Consider the following 17,442-nt stretch of genomic DNA (forward strand, 5'->3'; position numbering starts at 1 on the left):
AGTCTGCTGTACCAAGGTCTCCCTCCGACAAGGAGGCAGTATGGGAAAAAATTCACAAGCTGTATTCCCAGCAGGTGATAATTAAATTACCCCTCCTACTACAAGAAAAGGGGTATTATTCCACACTATATTGTGGTACTGAAGCCAGAAGGCTAGGTGAGACTTATTCTAAAAAATTTTTTGAACACTTACAAAGGTTCAAATCAAGATGGAGTCACTCAGAGCAGTGATAACGAACCAGGAAGAAGGGGACTATATAGTGTCCCGGGACATCAGGGATGCTTACCTCTATGTCCCAAATTTGCCCTTCTCACTAAGGGTACCTCAGGTTCGTGGTGCAGAACTGTCACTATCAGTTTCAGACGCTGCCGTTTGGATTGTCCACGGCACCCCGGGTCTTTACCAAGGTAATGGCCGAAATGATGATTCTTCTTCGAAGAAAAGGCGTCTTAATTATCCCTTACTTGGACGATCTCCTGATAAGGCCATAGTCCAGGGAACAGTTGGAGGTCGGAGTAGCACTATCTCGGATACTGCTACAACAGCACGGGTGGATTCTAAATATTCCAAAATCGCAGCTGATCCCGACGACACGTCTGCTGTGCCTAGGGATGATTCTGGACACAGTCCAGAAAAAGGTGTTTCTCCCGGAAGAGAAAGCCAGGGAGTTATCCGAGCTAGTCAGGAACCTCCTAAAAACAGTGCATCATTGCACAAGGGTCCTGGTAAAAATGGTGGCTTCCTACGAAGCAATTCCATTCGGCAGATTTCACGCAAGAACTTTTCAGTGGGATCTGCTGGACAAATGGTCCGGATCGCATCTTCAGATGCATCAGCGGATAACCCTATATCCAAGGACAAGGGTGTCTCTCCTGTGGTGGTTATAGAGTGCTCATCTTCTAGAGGGCCGCAGATTCGGCATTCAGGATTGGATGCTGGCGACCACGGAGCCCAGCCCGAGAGGCTGGGGAGCAGTCACACAAGGAAAAAAAAAAAAAAAAAATTTCCAGGGAGTGTGATCAAGTCTGGAGACTTTTCTCCACATAAATATACTGGAGCTAAGGGTAAATTTATAATGCTCTAAGCTTAGCAAGACCTCTGCTTCAAGGTCAGCCGGTATTGATCCGGTGGGAAAAACATCACGGCAGTCGCCCACGTAAACAGACAGGGCGACACAAGAAGCAGGAGGGCAATGGCAAAAACTGCAAGGACTTTTCGCTGGGCGGAAAATCATGTGATAGCACTGTCAGCAGTGTTTCATCCCGGGAATGGAAACTGGGAAGCAGACTTCCTCAGCAGGCACGACCTCCACCCGGGAGAGTGGAAACTTCATCGGGAAGTTTTTTCCACATGATTGTAAACCGTTGGGAAATACCAAAGGTGGACATGATGGCGTCCCGTCTGAAAAAAAAAAAAAAAAACGGGACAGGTATTGCGCCAGGTCAAGAGACCCTCAGGCAATAGCTGTGGACGTTCTGGTAACACCGTGGGTGTACCAGTCGGTGTATGTGTTCCCTCCTCTGCTTCTCATACCTAAGGTGCTGAGAATTATAAGACGTAGAGGAGTAAGAACTATACTCATGGCTTCGGATTGGCCAAGAAGGACTTGGTACCCGGAACTTCAAGAGATGCTTATAGAGGTCTTATGGCCTCTGCCGCTAAGAAGGGACTTGCTTCAGCAAGTACCATGTCTGTTCCAAGACTTACCGCAGCTGCGTTTGTCGGCATGGCGGTGGAAAGCCGGATCCTAAGGGAAAAAGGCATTCCGGAAGAGGTCATTCCTACCCTGGTCAAAGCCAGAAAGGAGGTGACCGCACAACATTATCACCACATGTGGCGAAAATATGTTGCGTGGTGTGAGGCCAGGAAGGCCCCACAAAGAAATTTCAACTCGGTCGTTTCCTGCATTTCCTGCAAACAGGAGTGTCTATGGGCCTCAAATTGGGGTCCATTAAGGTTCAAATTTCGGCCCTGTCGATTTTCTTCCAGAAAGAATTGGCTTCAGTTCCTGAAGTCCAGAAGTTTGTCAAGGGAGTATTGCATATACAACCCCCTTTTTTTGTGCCTCCAGTGGCACTGTGGGATCTCAACGTAGTTCTGGGATTCCTCAAATCACATTGGTTTAAAACCAGTCAAATCTGTGGATTTGAAGCATCTCACATGAAAAGTGACCATGCTCTTGGCCCTGGCCTGGACCAGGCGAGTGTCAAATTGGTGGTTTTTTCTCAAAAAAGCCCATATCTGTTTGTCCATTCGGACAGGGCAGAGCTGCGGACTCGTCCCCAGTTCTCTCCCTAAGGTGGTGTCAGTGTTTCACCTGAACCAGCTTATTGTGGTGCCTTGCACCTACTAGGGACTTGGAGGACTCCAAGTTGCTAGATGTTGTCAGGGCCCTGAAAATATGTTCCAGGACGGCTGGAGTCAGGAAAACTGACTTGCTGTTATCCTGTATGCACCCAACAAACTGGGTGCTCTTGCTTCTAAGCAGACTATTGCTAGTTGGATGTGTAATACAATTCAGCTTGCACATTCTGTGGCAGGCCTGCCACAGCCAAAATATGTAAATGCCCATTCCACAAGGAAGGTGGGCTCATCTTGGGCGGCTGCCCGAGGGGTCTCGGCTTTACAACTTTGCCGAGCAGCTACTTGGTCAGGGGCAAACACGTTTGCTAAATTCTACAAATTTGATACCCTGGCTAAGGAGGACCTGGAGTTCTCTCATTCGGTGCTGCAGAGTCATCCGCACTCTCCCGCCCGTTTGGGAGCTTTGGTATAATCCCCATGGTCCTTTCAGGAACCCCAGCATCCACTAGGACGATAGAGAAAATAAGAATTTACTTACCGATAATTCTATTTCTCGGAGTCCGTAGTGGATGCTGGGCGCCCATCCCAAGTGCGGATTATCTGCAATACTTGTACATAGTTACAAAAATCGGGTTATTATTGTTGTGAGCCATCTTTTCAGAGGCTCCGCTGTTATCATACTGTTAACTGGGTTTAGATCACAAGTTGTACGGTGTGATTGGTGTGGCTGGTATGAGTCTTACCCGGGATTCAAAATTCCTCCCTTATTGTGTACGCTCGTCCGGGCACAGTACCTAACTGGCTTGGAGGAGGGTCATAGGGGGAGGAGCCAGTGCACACCACCTGATCGGAAAGCTTTACTTTTGTGCCCTGTCTCCTGCGGAGCCGCTATTCCCCATGGTCCTTTCAGGAACCCCAGCATCCACTACGGACTCCGAGAAATAGAATTATCGGTAAGTAAATTCTTATTTTTCACAAGATATACTTTAATACGTATTTTTCTCCGTGATTTTAGTCACCATATCTCTCCTAATTCTCTGCTTGTGCTGACTACACTGCGCAGGGGTTTGGGCAAGTGGTATTGTGCTGCTGACAATTGTACTGTGTTACCTGATACTGCAAGTTATATCATGTCTGCTTCTGAAGGTAACGGTTCTGGGGCTGAACACACTGCCGGTGTTGCTGAAGCCACAGATCCCTATGAGGAGACTATAGCAGCTGTGGGCTCTGGTTCTGGGGGCTCCTTGCCCCCCAGTGGGACTGTGGCAACGGGGGTGCATAATGACCCACCGTGGGCTACTTTCTCCACGCTTCTACATACGCTAGTTACTAAACTAACACCCCCTATGGGACCTCCTATGCCGGTGCAACCGTATGTGGTCCCTGCAGCTAACTCGCCATGGGCGGATAATTTATCTGCTCAATTGAAGAAGTTGAACCAGTCCTTGACTACTAAAAAGTCTGACCCTCGCTCACCTAAGACCAAGGGGTCCTCTAAGCGAGCTCTTATCTCCTCACAATCCACTGCTGTCACTGACACCTCGTCTGATGAAGATGGCGCTTAACTGACCCCACAGATTCTGACACAGATACTGCTGAGGGGGAGGGTAGTTCACATGTGGATGTTCCTGATCTTTTGGATTGGGAAACGCCTCCTCCAGTAGACTCACATGTGGCTAGGATGGTGGTTTCCTCAGCTCTACCTGTCACTACCGTCACGTCTCTAAAAGAGCCTACGGATAAACGTGTGGAGGATTGTCTGAAAGCGATTTACATCCTCACGGGTGCTCCACAAAGGCCCACTATTGCAGCAACATGGGCTGCAGAGGCTATTGAAGCATGGGCCCTAGAGTTAGAAGCTGAAATCTCTTCTGACCATGCTAGACAATGCTTGTCATATATTGTCACAGCTTCTCACTATGTTAAAGAGGCGGTTTCTGATGCCGGTATTCTAGCAGCCAAGGCCTCTACTACATCAGTCCTGGCTCGCCGGATATTGTGGCTGAGATCCTGGTCTGTGGATCTGGACTCTAGAAAAACCCTGGAGGTACTCCCTTTCAAGGGAGATACTCTGTTTGGGGAGGACTTAAATAAGATAGTGGCTGACTTGGCTACTGCCAAAACTGCCTGTCTGCCAAGTACCGCTCCTTCTGTGTCGAAGGCTAAAGGTGCTTCCTTTCGCCTCTTTCGTCCTTCAGGTAAAGCAAAAGGTCAGGCGCACAACAAGCAGGCCCACACTTCCAAACCTGGTAAGCCGAAGCCCAAAAGAGCCTGGGCTGCCCGTCAGCCAGCTTCCAAGAACGATAAGCCTGCCGCATGACGGGGCGGGCACCCCCTTGGGGGATCCCAGGGTGGGGGGCCGGCTTCTAAGGTATACCCAGGAATGGTTGAAGACCACTTCAGATGCCTGGGTACGGGAAGTCGTCACTCGAGGTTACGCCATAGCCTTCAAAAACCGTCCCCCTCATCGATTTTGCCTGACAGACATCCTGTTGGACCAGACAAAGGCAAATACTCTACATTCGGTGGTACAGACCCTCCTGGATACAGGAGTCGTAGTACAGATGCCTCTTGCTCAGAGGGACCGGGGGTACTATTCTCCGCTGTTTCTGGTACCGAAACCGAATGGGTCCTCCCGGGCCATTCTCACCCTCAAGTCATTGAACAGGTTTGTGAAAGTTTCCAAGTTCCGTATGGAAACCCTTCGCTCTAAAGTTCTGGCCTTGGAACCTGGGGACTACATGGTCTCCCTGGACATAGAGGATGCTTACCTGCATATTCCTATAGCAGTGTCACATCAGCAATACCTGAGGTTTGCGATTGGCAACCTACATTACCAGTTTTGGGCGTTACCTTTTGGTTTAACTACGGCTCCGCGAGTCTTCACCAAAGTTATGGCGGTGATGACGGTGGTCAGGATACTGCCGTATCTGGACGACTTGTTAATCCTGGCAAATTCCCCAGAACTTCTCCTACGTCATCTGGATGTGACTGTCCAGTTTCTACAAGCCCACGGGTGGCTCATCAACTGGAAGAAATCCTCCCTGGTCCCTGCTCAGAGCATGGTGCACCTGGGAGCGCTATTGGACACTCACAACCATCGGTTGTTCTTGTCTCAGGAGAAAGTCCTGAAGCTTCAGGACAGGATTCGTTGCTTCCTTTCTTGTCCGCAAGTGTCGATACATTCGGCGATGCAGGTGCTGGGCCTCATGGTGTCAGCATTCGACATGGTGGAGTATGCTCAATTCCATTCTCGCCCCCTCCAGAGGCTGATTCTAGCCAAGTGGGATGGCCTACCTCACCGGATCAGGTCTCACATGATCTCATTGACTCCGGAGGGCCGTCTGTCGCTGCACTGGTGGCTCCTGGGCCAACGATTGTGCAGGGTCCGTCCCTTCTGGATATCCGACTGGGTCCTGTTGATGACAGATGCCAGTCTAAGAGGTTGGGGAGCGGTACTGGAGCAACACTTCCTTCAGGGTCGGTGGACCAAGGAGGAATCTCTCCTCTCGATCAACATTCTGGAATTGCGGGCAGTCTTCAATGCGTTGAACCTGGCCCAGCATTTAATTCAGAACCGTCCTGTTCAAGTACAGCCGGACAACGCCACCACAGTGGCTTACATAAATCATCAAGGCGGCACTCGAAGCAGTTTGGCAATGAAGGAAGTCTCACTGATTCTACATTGGGCGGATAGCCATCTACCGGCCATTTCGGCAATATTCATTCCGGGGGTACTGAATTGGGAAGCGGACTTTCTCAGTCGTCAGGACGTACACGCAGGAGAGTGGGGCCTCCATCCAGAAGTGTTTCAACTCCTAGTGGAAAAGTGGGGCCTTCCTGACGTAGATCTGATGGCGTCTCGACACAATCACAAGGTTCCGGTCTTCGGAGCAAGGTCAAGGGATCCTCAAGCAGCATTCGTGGATGCGCTAGCGGTGCCGTGGAGGTTTCAGCTGCCGTACGTGTTCCCTCCGGTGTCACTCCTGCCCAGGGTAATTCGGAAGTTCAAGCAAGAAAGAGGAATTCTGCTTCTCATAGCTTCGGCGTGGCCCAGACGGCACTGGTTCTCAGACCTACAGGGCCTATCGTCAGAGCGTCCAATTCTACTTCCACAATGCCCAGACCTCCTCGTTCAGGGCCCATGTGTCTACCAGGACCTAGCCCGGCTGTCTTTGACGGCGTGGCTCTTGAAGTTTCCGTCTTAAGGGCTAAAGATTTTTCTGAGGCGGTCATTCAAACTATGGCCCTCATTCCGAGTTGTTCGCTCGCAAGCTGCTTTTAGCAGATTTACTCACGCTAAGCCGCCGCCTACTGGGAGTGAATCTTAGCTTCTTAAAATTGCGAACGACGTATTCGCAATATTGCGATTACACCTCTCTTAGCAGTTTCTGAGTTGCTCCAGACTTACTCGGCATCTGCGATCAGTTCAGTGCTTGTCGTTCCTGGTTTGACGTCACAAACACACCCAGCGTTCGCCCAGACACTCCCCCGTTTCTCTAGCCACTCCCGCGTTTTTCCCAGAAACTGTAGCGTTTTTTCACACACACCCATAAAACGGCGAGTTTCCTCCCAGAAACACCCACTTCCTGTCAATCACACTACGATCAACAGAACGATGAAAAAGCCGTGAGTAAAATTCCTAACTGCATAGCAAATTTACTTGGCGCAGTCGCACTGCGGACATTGCGCATGCGCACTAAGCGGAAAATCGCTGCGATGCGAAAAAATTTACCGAGCGAACAACTCGGAATGACGCCCTATGTTGCGGGCCCTGAAACCGGCTTCTGCTCGGATTTACTATAGGGTCTGGCATTCTTACTTTGTTTGGTGCGCATCTAACAATTATGATGCTTCCAAGTTTAGTATAGCCAAGTTGTTGGCCTTTCTTCAGCAGGGCCTGGACTTAGGCCTGCGTCTGGCCTCCCTCAAGGTTCATATTTCTGCCTTGTCGGTGTGGTTTCAGAGAAAGATTGCGACCTTACCTGATATGTCCCGCCTGTGGCTCCTTGGGACTTGTTGGTGGTTTTGGAGGCGTTACAAGAGTCTCCGTTTGAACCTCTTGGTTCAGCTGATCTTAAGTGGCTTTCCCTTAAGGTGGTGTTTCTGCTGGTTATTGCTTCAGCTAGAAGAGTTTCGGTTTTGGGTGCCTTGTCATGTAGTTCCCTTTCACTGTGACCAGGCGGTTCTTAGGACTCGTCCCGGTTATTTGCCTAAGGTGGTTTCCTCGTTCCACCTTAATCAGGAGATTGTGGTACCGGCCTTTGTCTCTCCCGATCTGTCTCCCAAAGAGCGGTCTTTGGATGTCGTACGGGCTCTCCGTATCTATGTGAAGAGAACTGCTTCTGTTAGGAAATCTGATTCTCTCTTTATTTTGTTTGGGTTTCACAGACGGGGCTGGCCTGCTCCCAAGCGGACTTTTAGCCAGATGGATTAGAATGGTGATTGCACATGCTTATGTGAGGGCTGGTCTGTCGGCTCCTGCTCACATTACGGCCCATTCTACTCGGTCTGTTGGACCTTCTTGGGCGGCCCGCCGTGGTGCGACCCTTGAACAATTGTGCAAGGCGGCTACGTGGTCCTCTTTGAACACGTTCATAAGGTTCTATGCCTTCGATACTGCCGCTTCCCAGGATGCTTCCTTTGGACGCTGGGTTCTTGTGCCCGCTACAGTGCGTCCCCTCCCATAAGGAACTGTTTTAGGACATCCCCTATGTCTTTCCTTGTGGAGCCCAGTGTACCCCGCTACCCCGCAGCAGAAAATTAGTTTTATGGTAAGAACTTACCTTTGTTAAAACTCTTTCTGCGAGGTACACTGGGCTCCACAAGGCGCCCACCCTGACACACTTAGCTTCTTTGGGTTGGTATGGCATTAGCCGCTAACACTTCTCCTGTCGTGAGAGCGTGGTGTATGTGGCTACTAACAGTTGTCGTCTCTTTTCCTGCTACTGCATTGGGATGGTTAACTAAAAACTGAGCTCCTGTGCAGGGAGGCGGGGTTATAGAGGAGGGGGGCTTTGCATCTTGGGAACAGTCAAAGCTTTTCAGCCTGTTGGTGCCTCGGATCAAGATCCTACTCTACACCCCTATGTCTTTCCTTGTGGAGCCCAGTGTACCTCGCAGAAAGAGTTTTAACAAAGGTAAGTACTTACCATAAAACTCGTTTTATTTATTATACTGTACTTTATAAGTTTCTCCTATTGCCATTAAAGCAGTCCGCCAAATTTCCGTAAAAATTTTACTATACTGTACTGTAGGTTGCACAATCTAATTTTAGTCAATAAATGGAAAAGTAAATCCTAATAACTTATACTGCACTGTCTGGGGTCATTCAGATGCGGTTGGATTTGCTATCACTGCTGCTTTCTTGGACGGCCTCAGGCTGTCAATCAACAATGACAGACTGATGCCGATCTGCATCCAGTGCTGCTTGATCCATTCGCGCACACGCAGAACGAGTCCTGCGAATGCTCAAAGTACTGAAAATTGCTACTTTGTGCTGATGGTCTCAGGTGTAACCGCACCTGAATGACCCCCCCTCTATATGCCAAATTTCTGCTAGATACATATTGAAAATGTTGAAAAAGTCTCGCATGCAGTTATGTTCTTCTTATATTTTATTACAGATTTAGAAAAAATAAATACATTTTGCTCTGTACATTAACCCCTTAAAATCAAGTGGGCATATATACATGTCTGTGAACAAAGGGCACCAGTCAAGGGCATAGCTACCGTAGGCGCATGGAGTGCAGCTGCTATGGGGCCCGGAGCTGAGAGGGGCCCACCTTCCCTGTCACTGTTACATGTGTTATATACATTTTCCTCATTTGGGTGATCTATAAGGGCACTTACAGACTTTTGCCTTGGGTTGTACAATATCAGGGGTGTATCTAGGGGGCATTGCACTCTGTAAAACTCAGATCTCTCCAGCTTTCTCATCTTCACTCAGATCTCCCCAGCTTTCTCCCCCTCACTCAGATTCCCACAGCTTTCTCCCCCTCACTCAGATCCCCACAGCTTCCTCTTCTTCACTCAGATCTCCCCAGCTTTCTCTCCCTCACTCAGATCCCCACAGCTTTCTCATCTTCACTCAGATCTCCCCAGCTTTCTCCCCCTCACTCAGATTCCCACAGCTTTCTCCCCCTCACTCAGATCCCCACAGCTTCCTCTTCTTCACTCAGATCTCCCCAGCTTTCTCTCCCTCACTCAGATCCCCACAGCTTTCTTCCCCTCACTCAGATCCCCACAGCTTTCTCTTTTTCACTCAGATCCCCACAGCTTTCTCTTTTTCACTCAGATCCCCACAGCTTTCTCTTCTTCACTCAGATCATCACAGCTTTCTCTTCTTCACTCAGATCCTCACGGCTTTTCTTCTTCACTCAGATCTCCCCAGCTTTCTTTCCCTCACTCAGATTGCCACAGCTTTCTCTTCTTCACTCAGATCCCCACAGCTTTCTCTTCTTCACTTAGATCCCCACAGCTTTCTGTTCTTCACTCAGATCCCCACAGCTTTCTCTTCTTCACTCAGATCTCCCCAGCTTTCTCTCCCTCACTCAGATCCCCACAGCTTTCTTCCCCTCACTCAGATCCCCACAGCTTTCTCTTTTTCACTCAGATCCCCACAACTTTCTCTTCTTCACTCAGATCCTCACAGCTTTCTCTTCTTCACTCAGATCCCCACAGCTTTCTCTCCTTCACTCATAACTCCCCAGCTTTTTCCCCCTCACCCAGATCCCCACAGCTTTCTCCCCCTCACTCAGATCCCCACAGATTTCTCTTCTTCACTCAGATCCCCACAGCTTTCTCTTCTTCACTCAGATCCTCTCAGCTTTCTCTTCTTCACTCAGATCCCCACAGCTTTCTCTTCTTCACTCAGATCTGCCCACAGCTTTCACTTCTTCACTCAGATCTCCCCAACTTTCTCCCCCTCACTCAGATCTCCCCAGCTTTCTCTCCCTCACTCAGATCCCCACAGCTTTCTTCCCCTCACTCAGATCCCCACAGCTTTCTCTTTTTCACTCAGATCCCCACAACTTTCTCTTCTTCACTCAGATCCTCACAGCTTTCTCTTCTTCACTCAGATCCCCACAGCTTTCACTCCTTCACTCAGACCCCCACAGCTTTCTCTTCTTCACTCAGATCTCCCCACAGCTCTCTCTTCTTCACTCAGACCCCCACAGCTTTCTCTTCTTCACTCATAACTCCCCAGCTTTTTCCCCCTCACTCAGATCCCCACAGCTTTCTCCCCCTCACTCAGATCCCCACAGATTTCTCTTCTTCACTCAGATCCCCACAGCTTTCTCTTCTTCACTCAGATCCTCTCAGCTTTCTCTTCTTCACTCAGATCCCCACAGCTTTCTCTTCTTCACTCAGATCTCCCCACAGCTTTCTCTTCTTCACTCAGATCTCCCCAACTTTCTCCCCCTCACTCAGATCTCCCCAGCTTTCTCTCCCTCACTCAGATCCCCACAGCTTTCTTCCTTTCACTCAGATCCCCACAGCTTTCTCTTTTTCACTCAGATCTCCCCACAGCTTTCTCTTCTTCACTCAGATCCTCTCAGCTTTCTCTTCTTCACTCAGATCCCCACAGCTTTCTCTTCTTCACTCAGATCTCCCCACAGCTTTCTCTTCTTCACTCAGATCTCCCCAACTTTCTCCCCCTCACTCAGATCTCCCCAGCTTTCTCTCCCTCACTCAGATCCCCACAGCTTTCTTCCTTTCACTCAGATCCCCACAGCTTTCTCTTTTTCACTCAGATCCCCACAGCTTTCTCCTCTTCACTCAGATCCTCACAGCTTTCTCTTCTTCACTCAGAGCCTCACGGCTTTTCTTCTTCACTCAGATCTCCCCAGCTTTCTTTCCCTCACTCAGATCCCCACAGCTTTCTGTTCTTCACTCAGATCCCCACAGCTTTCTGTTCTTCACTCAGATCCTCACAGCTTTCTCTTCTTCACTCAGATCCTCGCAGCTTTCTCTTCTTCACTCAGATCCTCACAGCTTTCTCTTCTTCACTCAGATCCCCACAGCTTTCTCTCCTTCACTCAGACCCCCACAGCTTTCTCTTCTTCACTCAGATCTCCCCACAGCTTTCTCTTCTTCACTCAGACCCCCACAGCTTTCTCTTCTTCACTCATAACTCCCCAGCTTTTTCCCCCTCACTCAGATCCCCACAGCTTTCTCCCCCTCACTCAGATCCCCAGATTTCTCTTCTTCACTCAGATCCCCACAGCTTTCTCTTCTTCACTCAGATCCTCTCAGCTTTCTCTTCTTCACTCAGATCCCCACAGCTTTCTCTTCTTCACTCAGATCTCCCCACAGCTTTCACTTCTTCACTCAGATCTCCCCAACTTTCTCCACCTCACTCAGATCTCCCCAGCTTTCTCTCCCTCACTCAGATCCCCACAGCTTTCTTCCTTTCACTCAGATCTCCACAGCTTTCTCTTCTTCACTCAGATCCTCACAGCTTTCTCTTCTTCACTCAGATCCTCACGGCTTTTCTTCTTCACTCAGATCTCCTCAGCTTTCTTTCCCTCACTCAGATCCCCACAGCTTTCTGTTCTTCACTCAGATCCCCACAGCTTTCTGTTCTTCACTCAGATCCCCACAGCTTTCTGTTCTTCACTCAGATCCCCACAGCTTTCTCCTCTTCACTCAGATCATCACAGCTTTCTCTTCTTCACTCAGATCCCCACAGCTTTCTCTTCTTCACTCAGAACTCCCCAGCTTTTTCCCCCTCACTCAGACCCCCACAGCTTTCTTCCCCTCACTCAGATCCCCACAGCTTTCTCCCCCTCACTCAGATCCCCACAGCTTTCTCTTCTTCACTCAGATCTCCCCACAGCTTTCTCCCCCTCACTCAGATACCCACAGATTTCTCTTCTTCACTCAGATCCTCTCAGCTTTCTCTTCTTCACTCAGATCCCCACAGCTTTCTCTTCTTCACTCAGAACTCCCCAGCTTTTTCCCCCTCACTCAGATCCCCACAGCTTTCTTCCCCTCACTCAGATCCCCACAGCTTTCTCCCCCTCACTCAGATCCTCTCAGCTTTCTCTTCTTCACTCAGATCCTCTCAGCTTTCTCTTCTTCACTCAGATCCCCACAGCTTTCTCCCCCTCACTCAGATCCCCACAGATTTCTCTTCTTCACTCAGATCCCCACAGCTTTCTCTTCTTCACTCAGACCCCCACAGCTTTCTCCTCTTCACTCAGATCCTCTCAGCTTTCTCTTCTTCACTCAGATCCCCACAGATTTCTCTTCTTCACTCAGATCTCCCCAACTTTCTCCCCCTCACTCAGATCCCCAAAGCTTTCTCTTCTTCACTCAGATCCTCACAGCTTTCTCTTCTTCACTCAAATCTCTCCACCTTTCTTCCCCTTACTCAGATCCCCACAGCTTTCTTCCCCTTTCTCAGATCCCCACAGCTTTCTTCCCCTCATTCAGATCCTCACAGCTTTCTTCCACTCATTCAGATCTCCACACTTCCCCCCTCCTCACCCAGACCCGCCCAGACATGGCCACTACATTTTCAACACATTTCATATTCTGTGCATCTCACGTGCTCCTCAGTCGCACTTACAACTCTGATATTACAGAATCTGGACAGATGCGCAGTGTGACATATAGATATCTCTCAACATCGTGAGATTGGGAAGCGGGACTTCGCAGCCGAAAGGCACATGGCCCCATTTTCTGTCACTATGGGGGCATGGCCAGCACTCTTTGAGCTGCTGGCATGCCCCCAGATCCTCTGTCTCCCGTGAATATACGCTGTGTCTATTCACTGCTGCTCTGCTAGGCAGAGCAGTGACTGACAGGAGCCTACCAACTGTCCCCCCACCGCGGGACACTGCGGCCCGCATGTGTAGAAGGAATGAAATTGGTTCACTGCGTCCAAGATTGTCAGTTGTGCGACTCTTAGTGAAAGGCTAAAGCATTCTCACAAACAGCACAACACCCACACAGTTAATAAACAACAGACTAACCAAATACTAAATATGTGAACTGCCATGACAAAACATTAGCAGGAAATAATATTTATAAGTCTAAACCGAGGGCCTGATTCAGAGATATACAATATTGCTCAGCTGCAGGGATGTGGGATGCAACACCATACAACTAATACGGAGAACTTGTACTGCACATACCACAGATTGGGTCCTGGGCATGTGCAGACCAACAAACATAAATCATCGGATTTACGTACATCGCTGAATCAGGCCAAGACAATAATAAAAACTGGCGGTCTTCTAACAGCATTGCTTAACTCTTTTGTTGCCAGAACAGTGTGTAAATCTTTTTAAATGTAATTATTAAATGTAATTATTAATCTCCTCACTGTTTGTTCACAGCAGATATTTTCGAGAGCTTCACCGATCATCCTCCGTTGATTCTGCCTTGCGACAACTTCCGCTTGCAGCTGTCCCCGCCCATGACTAATGACGCCTTTCACAAACAGCTGTGCCAGCTGCGACGCTTTGTATGGGACCTTGAGCAGAAGTCACTGCCTGCTAACCAGAGAGCTTTGTACAGGGTAGAGAACAGCCAATAAGAGCACAGTGACTAAAATGCCACTCATAGATAAGAACAGAATTCTGTATAGCCCCCTCTGTGACTCAGCTGCCTGACTGGTGTTTCTATGTGTCAGTAATAAGCAGGTATACAACCTCCTTACTGTCATTTCCTTCTAGTAATACTGGCCATGTATTGGACTTGAATGGACACTGGGTATCAGGAGTCTAATGACGTGTGATAATACTCAGCACATCCTGTTTTGGATATCTGTCTAGCCACCTCATTATCTTGCAGGATATCTGTTCGGATAAACACAGCACCTACTGTATTACATTTAAGTATTTAATGCTAGAGGTATTCCCTTTTAATTTATAGCTTTGGAGGTTCTTGTAGATATGCCACACTGCTTGCTATGTAATGTACTGTAACGCTTATTCTAAATACCCTTTTGATCAGCATCCGAGAAAAGTGTGTAATGTATGGGGTAGAATCCAATTAATTACACCACATCTGATGGGAAATCCGAGAAGATAGGTGTATGTACAGTATTATATTCTCCATATTACTAAACAACTTGCACCATTTATTATTTAGCAAACACGTTTGTAGCATTCATCTTTATTTTAAAATATTTTTTTTTCCACTGAGTATCTGGTAAATAGTAGATTTCCTTTAAGTTTTGAGAACACGTCATAGTGACAAGTATTTTATTGACCGATAATTACAATTTTCTTGCATACAGTGGTAGTTTTTTATTTAGTCCATGTTAGGTCGACCCTTTAATAGTAGTATACATAAACCACATTGAAGGCATGATATAAGTGGTGCTTAGTTTCCAATAAAGCATCAGCGCTGTTAAATCAAATTATATAATCTGTGTCAATTTGAATTTATATAAATATGGGGGGGGAGATGTACTAAGCCTGAAAAGTGATAAATATCACTGTGATAAAGCACCAGCCAATCAGCTCCTAACTGCCATGTCACAGGCTGTGTTTGAAAAATGACAGGAGCCGATTGGATGGTACTTTATCACAGTGATATTTATCACTTTTCAAGCTTAGTACATCTGGCCCATGGTCTTGCCATATATGAAAAACTTGTGGGTCTTAAGTGTGCAAATTGCTGAGATTGTTTTATAAACAATTACAGGCCTGTAAAGAGTGGGGGCGTGCCTAGGTACTGGAGGGTAGCCATGGCCAAATCCTGGAGGTGTGGCCACACCCCCACCCACAACAAAATACTATGCGTGGTGCCGCAAGCTGCATGAGGGGGCACTGTCCCTCTCAGCAACTGAGCTGGGCCTCTAACAAGCTAGGGCCCGGGTAATTAGTACCTGCTCCCCCCTCCCCTTGGCGCTCCTGATTATATTGTATATATGTCTTTGAATTCAAAATACTGTACCTAATTCATGTCATCAATTTTATTAGGCTTTTAATGTTATAAATTATTGCCAGTGCTTATGAATATATAGAGGCGTTTAAAACAAAATAATAACTTACAGTAATGTACGATTGAAATACTAATTGCCATCCATAGGCACCATTGAAACCCCAACAGCCTGGGGCTAGGAGCTAGAAAAGCACTAATCTTATGTAAGGTTCCAACAATCTACTTATGTAAAGTAGGTGTTCCTATTGTCCAGGCCACACCAGAAGTCACCTCTCTTGGCAAAATCTTCTCAATTATCAAATGTATCTTTCTCTAACGTCCTAGTGGATGCTGGGGACTCCGTCAGGACCATGGGGAATAGCGGCTCCGCAGGAGACAGGGCACAAAAGCAAGCTTTTAGGATCACATGGTGTGTACTGGCTCCTCCCCCTATGACCCTCCTCCAAGCCTCAGTTAGGTTTTTGTGCCCGTCCGAGAAGGGTGCAATCTAGGTGGCTCTCTTAAAGAGTTGCTTAGAAAAAGTTTTTAGGTTCTTTATTTTCAGTGAGTCCTGCTGGCAACAGGCTCACTGCATCGAGGGACTTAGGGGAGAGAATTTCAACTCACCTGCGTGCAGGATGGATTGGATTCTTAGGCTACTGGACACCATTAGCTTCAGAGGGAGTCGGAACACAGGTCTCGCCCTGGGGTTCGTCCCGGAGCCGCGCCGCCGACCCCCTTGCAGATGCTGAAGATTGAAGAGGTCCGGAACCAGGCGGCAGAAGACTTTTCAGTCTTCCTCAGGTAGCGCACAGCACTGCAGCTGTGCGCCATTGTCTGTCAGCACACTTCCCACAGCGATCACGGAGGGTGCAGGGCGCGGGGGGGGGCGCCCTGGCAGCAATGTAGAATACCTGTATGGCGAAAAATACATCACATATAGCCCTTGAGGCTATATGGATGTATTTAACCCCTGCCAGACTTCACAATCTCCGGCGAAAGAGGCCCGCCGAAAAGGGGGCGGGGCCTATTCTCCTCAGCACACAGCGCCATTTTCCCTCACAGAAAGGCTGAGGGGAAGGCTCCCAGGCTCTCCCCTGCACTGCACTACAGAAACAGGGTTAAAACAGAGAGGGGGGGGCACTGATTTGGCGATATACATATATATTAAATGCTATATGGGAGGAACACTTATATAATGGTTGTCCCTGTATAATTATAGCATTTTGGTGTGTGCTGGCAAACTCTCCCTCTGTCTCCCCAAAGGGCTAGTGGGTCCTGTCCTCTATCAGAGCATTCCCTATGTGTGTGCTGTATGTCGGTACGTGTGTGTCGACATGTATGAGGAAAATGTTGGTGAGGAGGCGGAGCAAATTGCCTGTAATGGTGATGTCACTCTCTAGGGAGTCGACACCGGAATGGATGGCTTACTTATGGAATTACGTGATAATGTCAACACGCTGCAAGTGGGTTGACGACATGAGACGGCCGGCGAACAAATTAGTACCGGTCCAGGCGTCTCAGACACCGTCAGGGGCTTGTAAAAACGCCCATTTACCTCAGTTGGTCGACATAGACCCAGACACGGACACTGATTTCAGTGTCGACGGTGAAGAAACAAACGTATTTTCCTTTAGGGCCACACGTTAAGGGCAATGAAGGAGGTGTTACATATTTCTGATACTCCAAGTACCACAAAGAAGGGTATTATGTGTGAGGTGAAAAAACTACCTGTAGTTTTTCCTGAATCAGATAAATTAAATGAAGTGTGTGATGATGCGTGGGTTTCCCCCGATAGAAAATTATTGGCGGTATACCCTTTCCCGCCAGAAGTTAAGGCGCATTGGGAAACACCCCTCAGGGTGGATAAGGCGCTCACATGCTTATCAGAAAAATATCCTAAAAAGTATACACACACATGCTGGTGTTATACTGTGACCAGCGATCGCCTCAGCCTGGATGTGCAGAGCTGAGGTGGCTTGGTCGGATTCCCTGACTAAAAATATTGATACCCTTGACAGGGACAGTATTTTATTGACTATAGAGCATTTAAAGGATGCATTTCTATATATACGAGATGCGCAGAGGGATATTTGCACTCTGGCATCAAGAGTAAATGCGATGTCCATATCTGCCAGAAGATGTTTATGGACACGACAGTGGTCAGGGGATGCAGATTCCAAACGGCACAAAGATGTATTGCCGTATAAAAGGGGAGGAGTTATTTGGGGTCGGTCCATGGGACCTGGTGGCCAC

At 48.3% G+C, this 17,442-nt stretch overlaps 1 protein-coding gene across 3 annotated transcripts in view; it reads left to right on the forward strand.

Annotated features, from left to right (window-relative positions):
- RASIP1 (Ras interacting protein 1) overlaps positions 1–14,270 on the forward strand; it is a 199,192-nt gene extending 184,922 nt beyond the window's left edge. For 2 of the 3 annotated variants that reach the window (XM_063942722.1, XM_063942724.1), the window contains exon 12: positions 13,653–14,270. In XM_063942722.1, coding sequence (XP_063798792.1) covers positions 13,653–13,852 — 200 coding nt within the window. In that variant the 3' untranslated portion in view covers positions 13,853–14,270. The remainder of the gene's footprint in view (positions 1–13,652) is intronic. The other variant, XM_063942723.1, reaches the window with a different exon arrangement.
- Positions 14,271–17,442: the final 3,172 nt, after the last annotated feature.

The sequence above is a fragment of the Pseudophryne corroboree genome, chromosome 10 (assembly GCF_028390025.1).
Source record: "Pseudophryne corroboree isolate aPseCor3 chromosome 10, aPseCor3.hap2, whole genome shotgun sequence".
In the NCBI taxonomy this organism is placed as follows: domain Eukaryota; kingdom Metazoa; phylum Chordata; class Amphibia; order Anura; family Myobatrachidae; genus Pseudophryne; species Pseudophryne corroboree.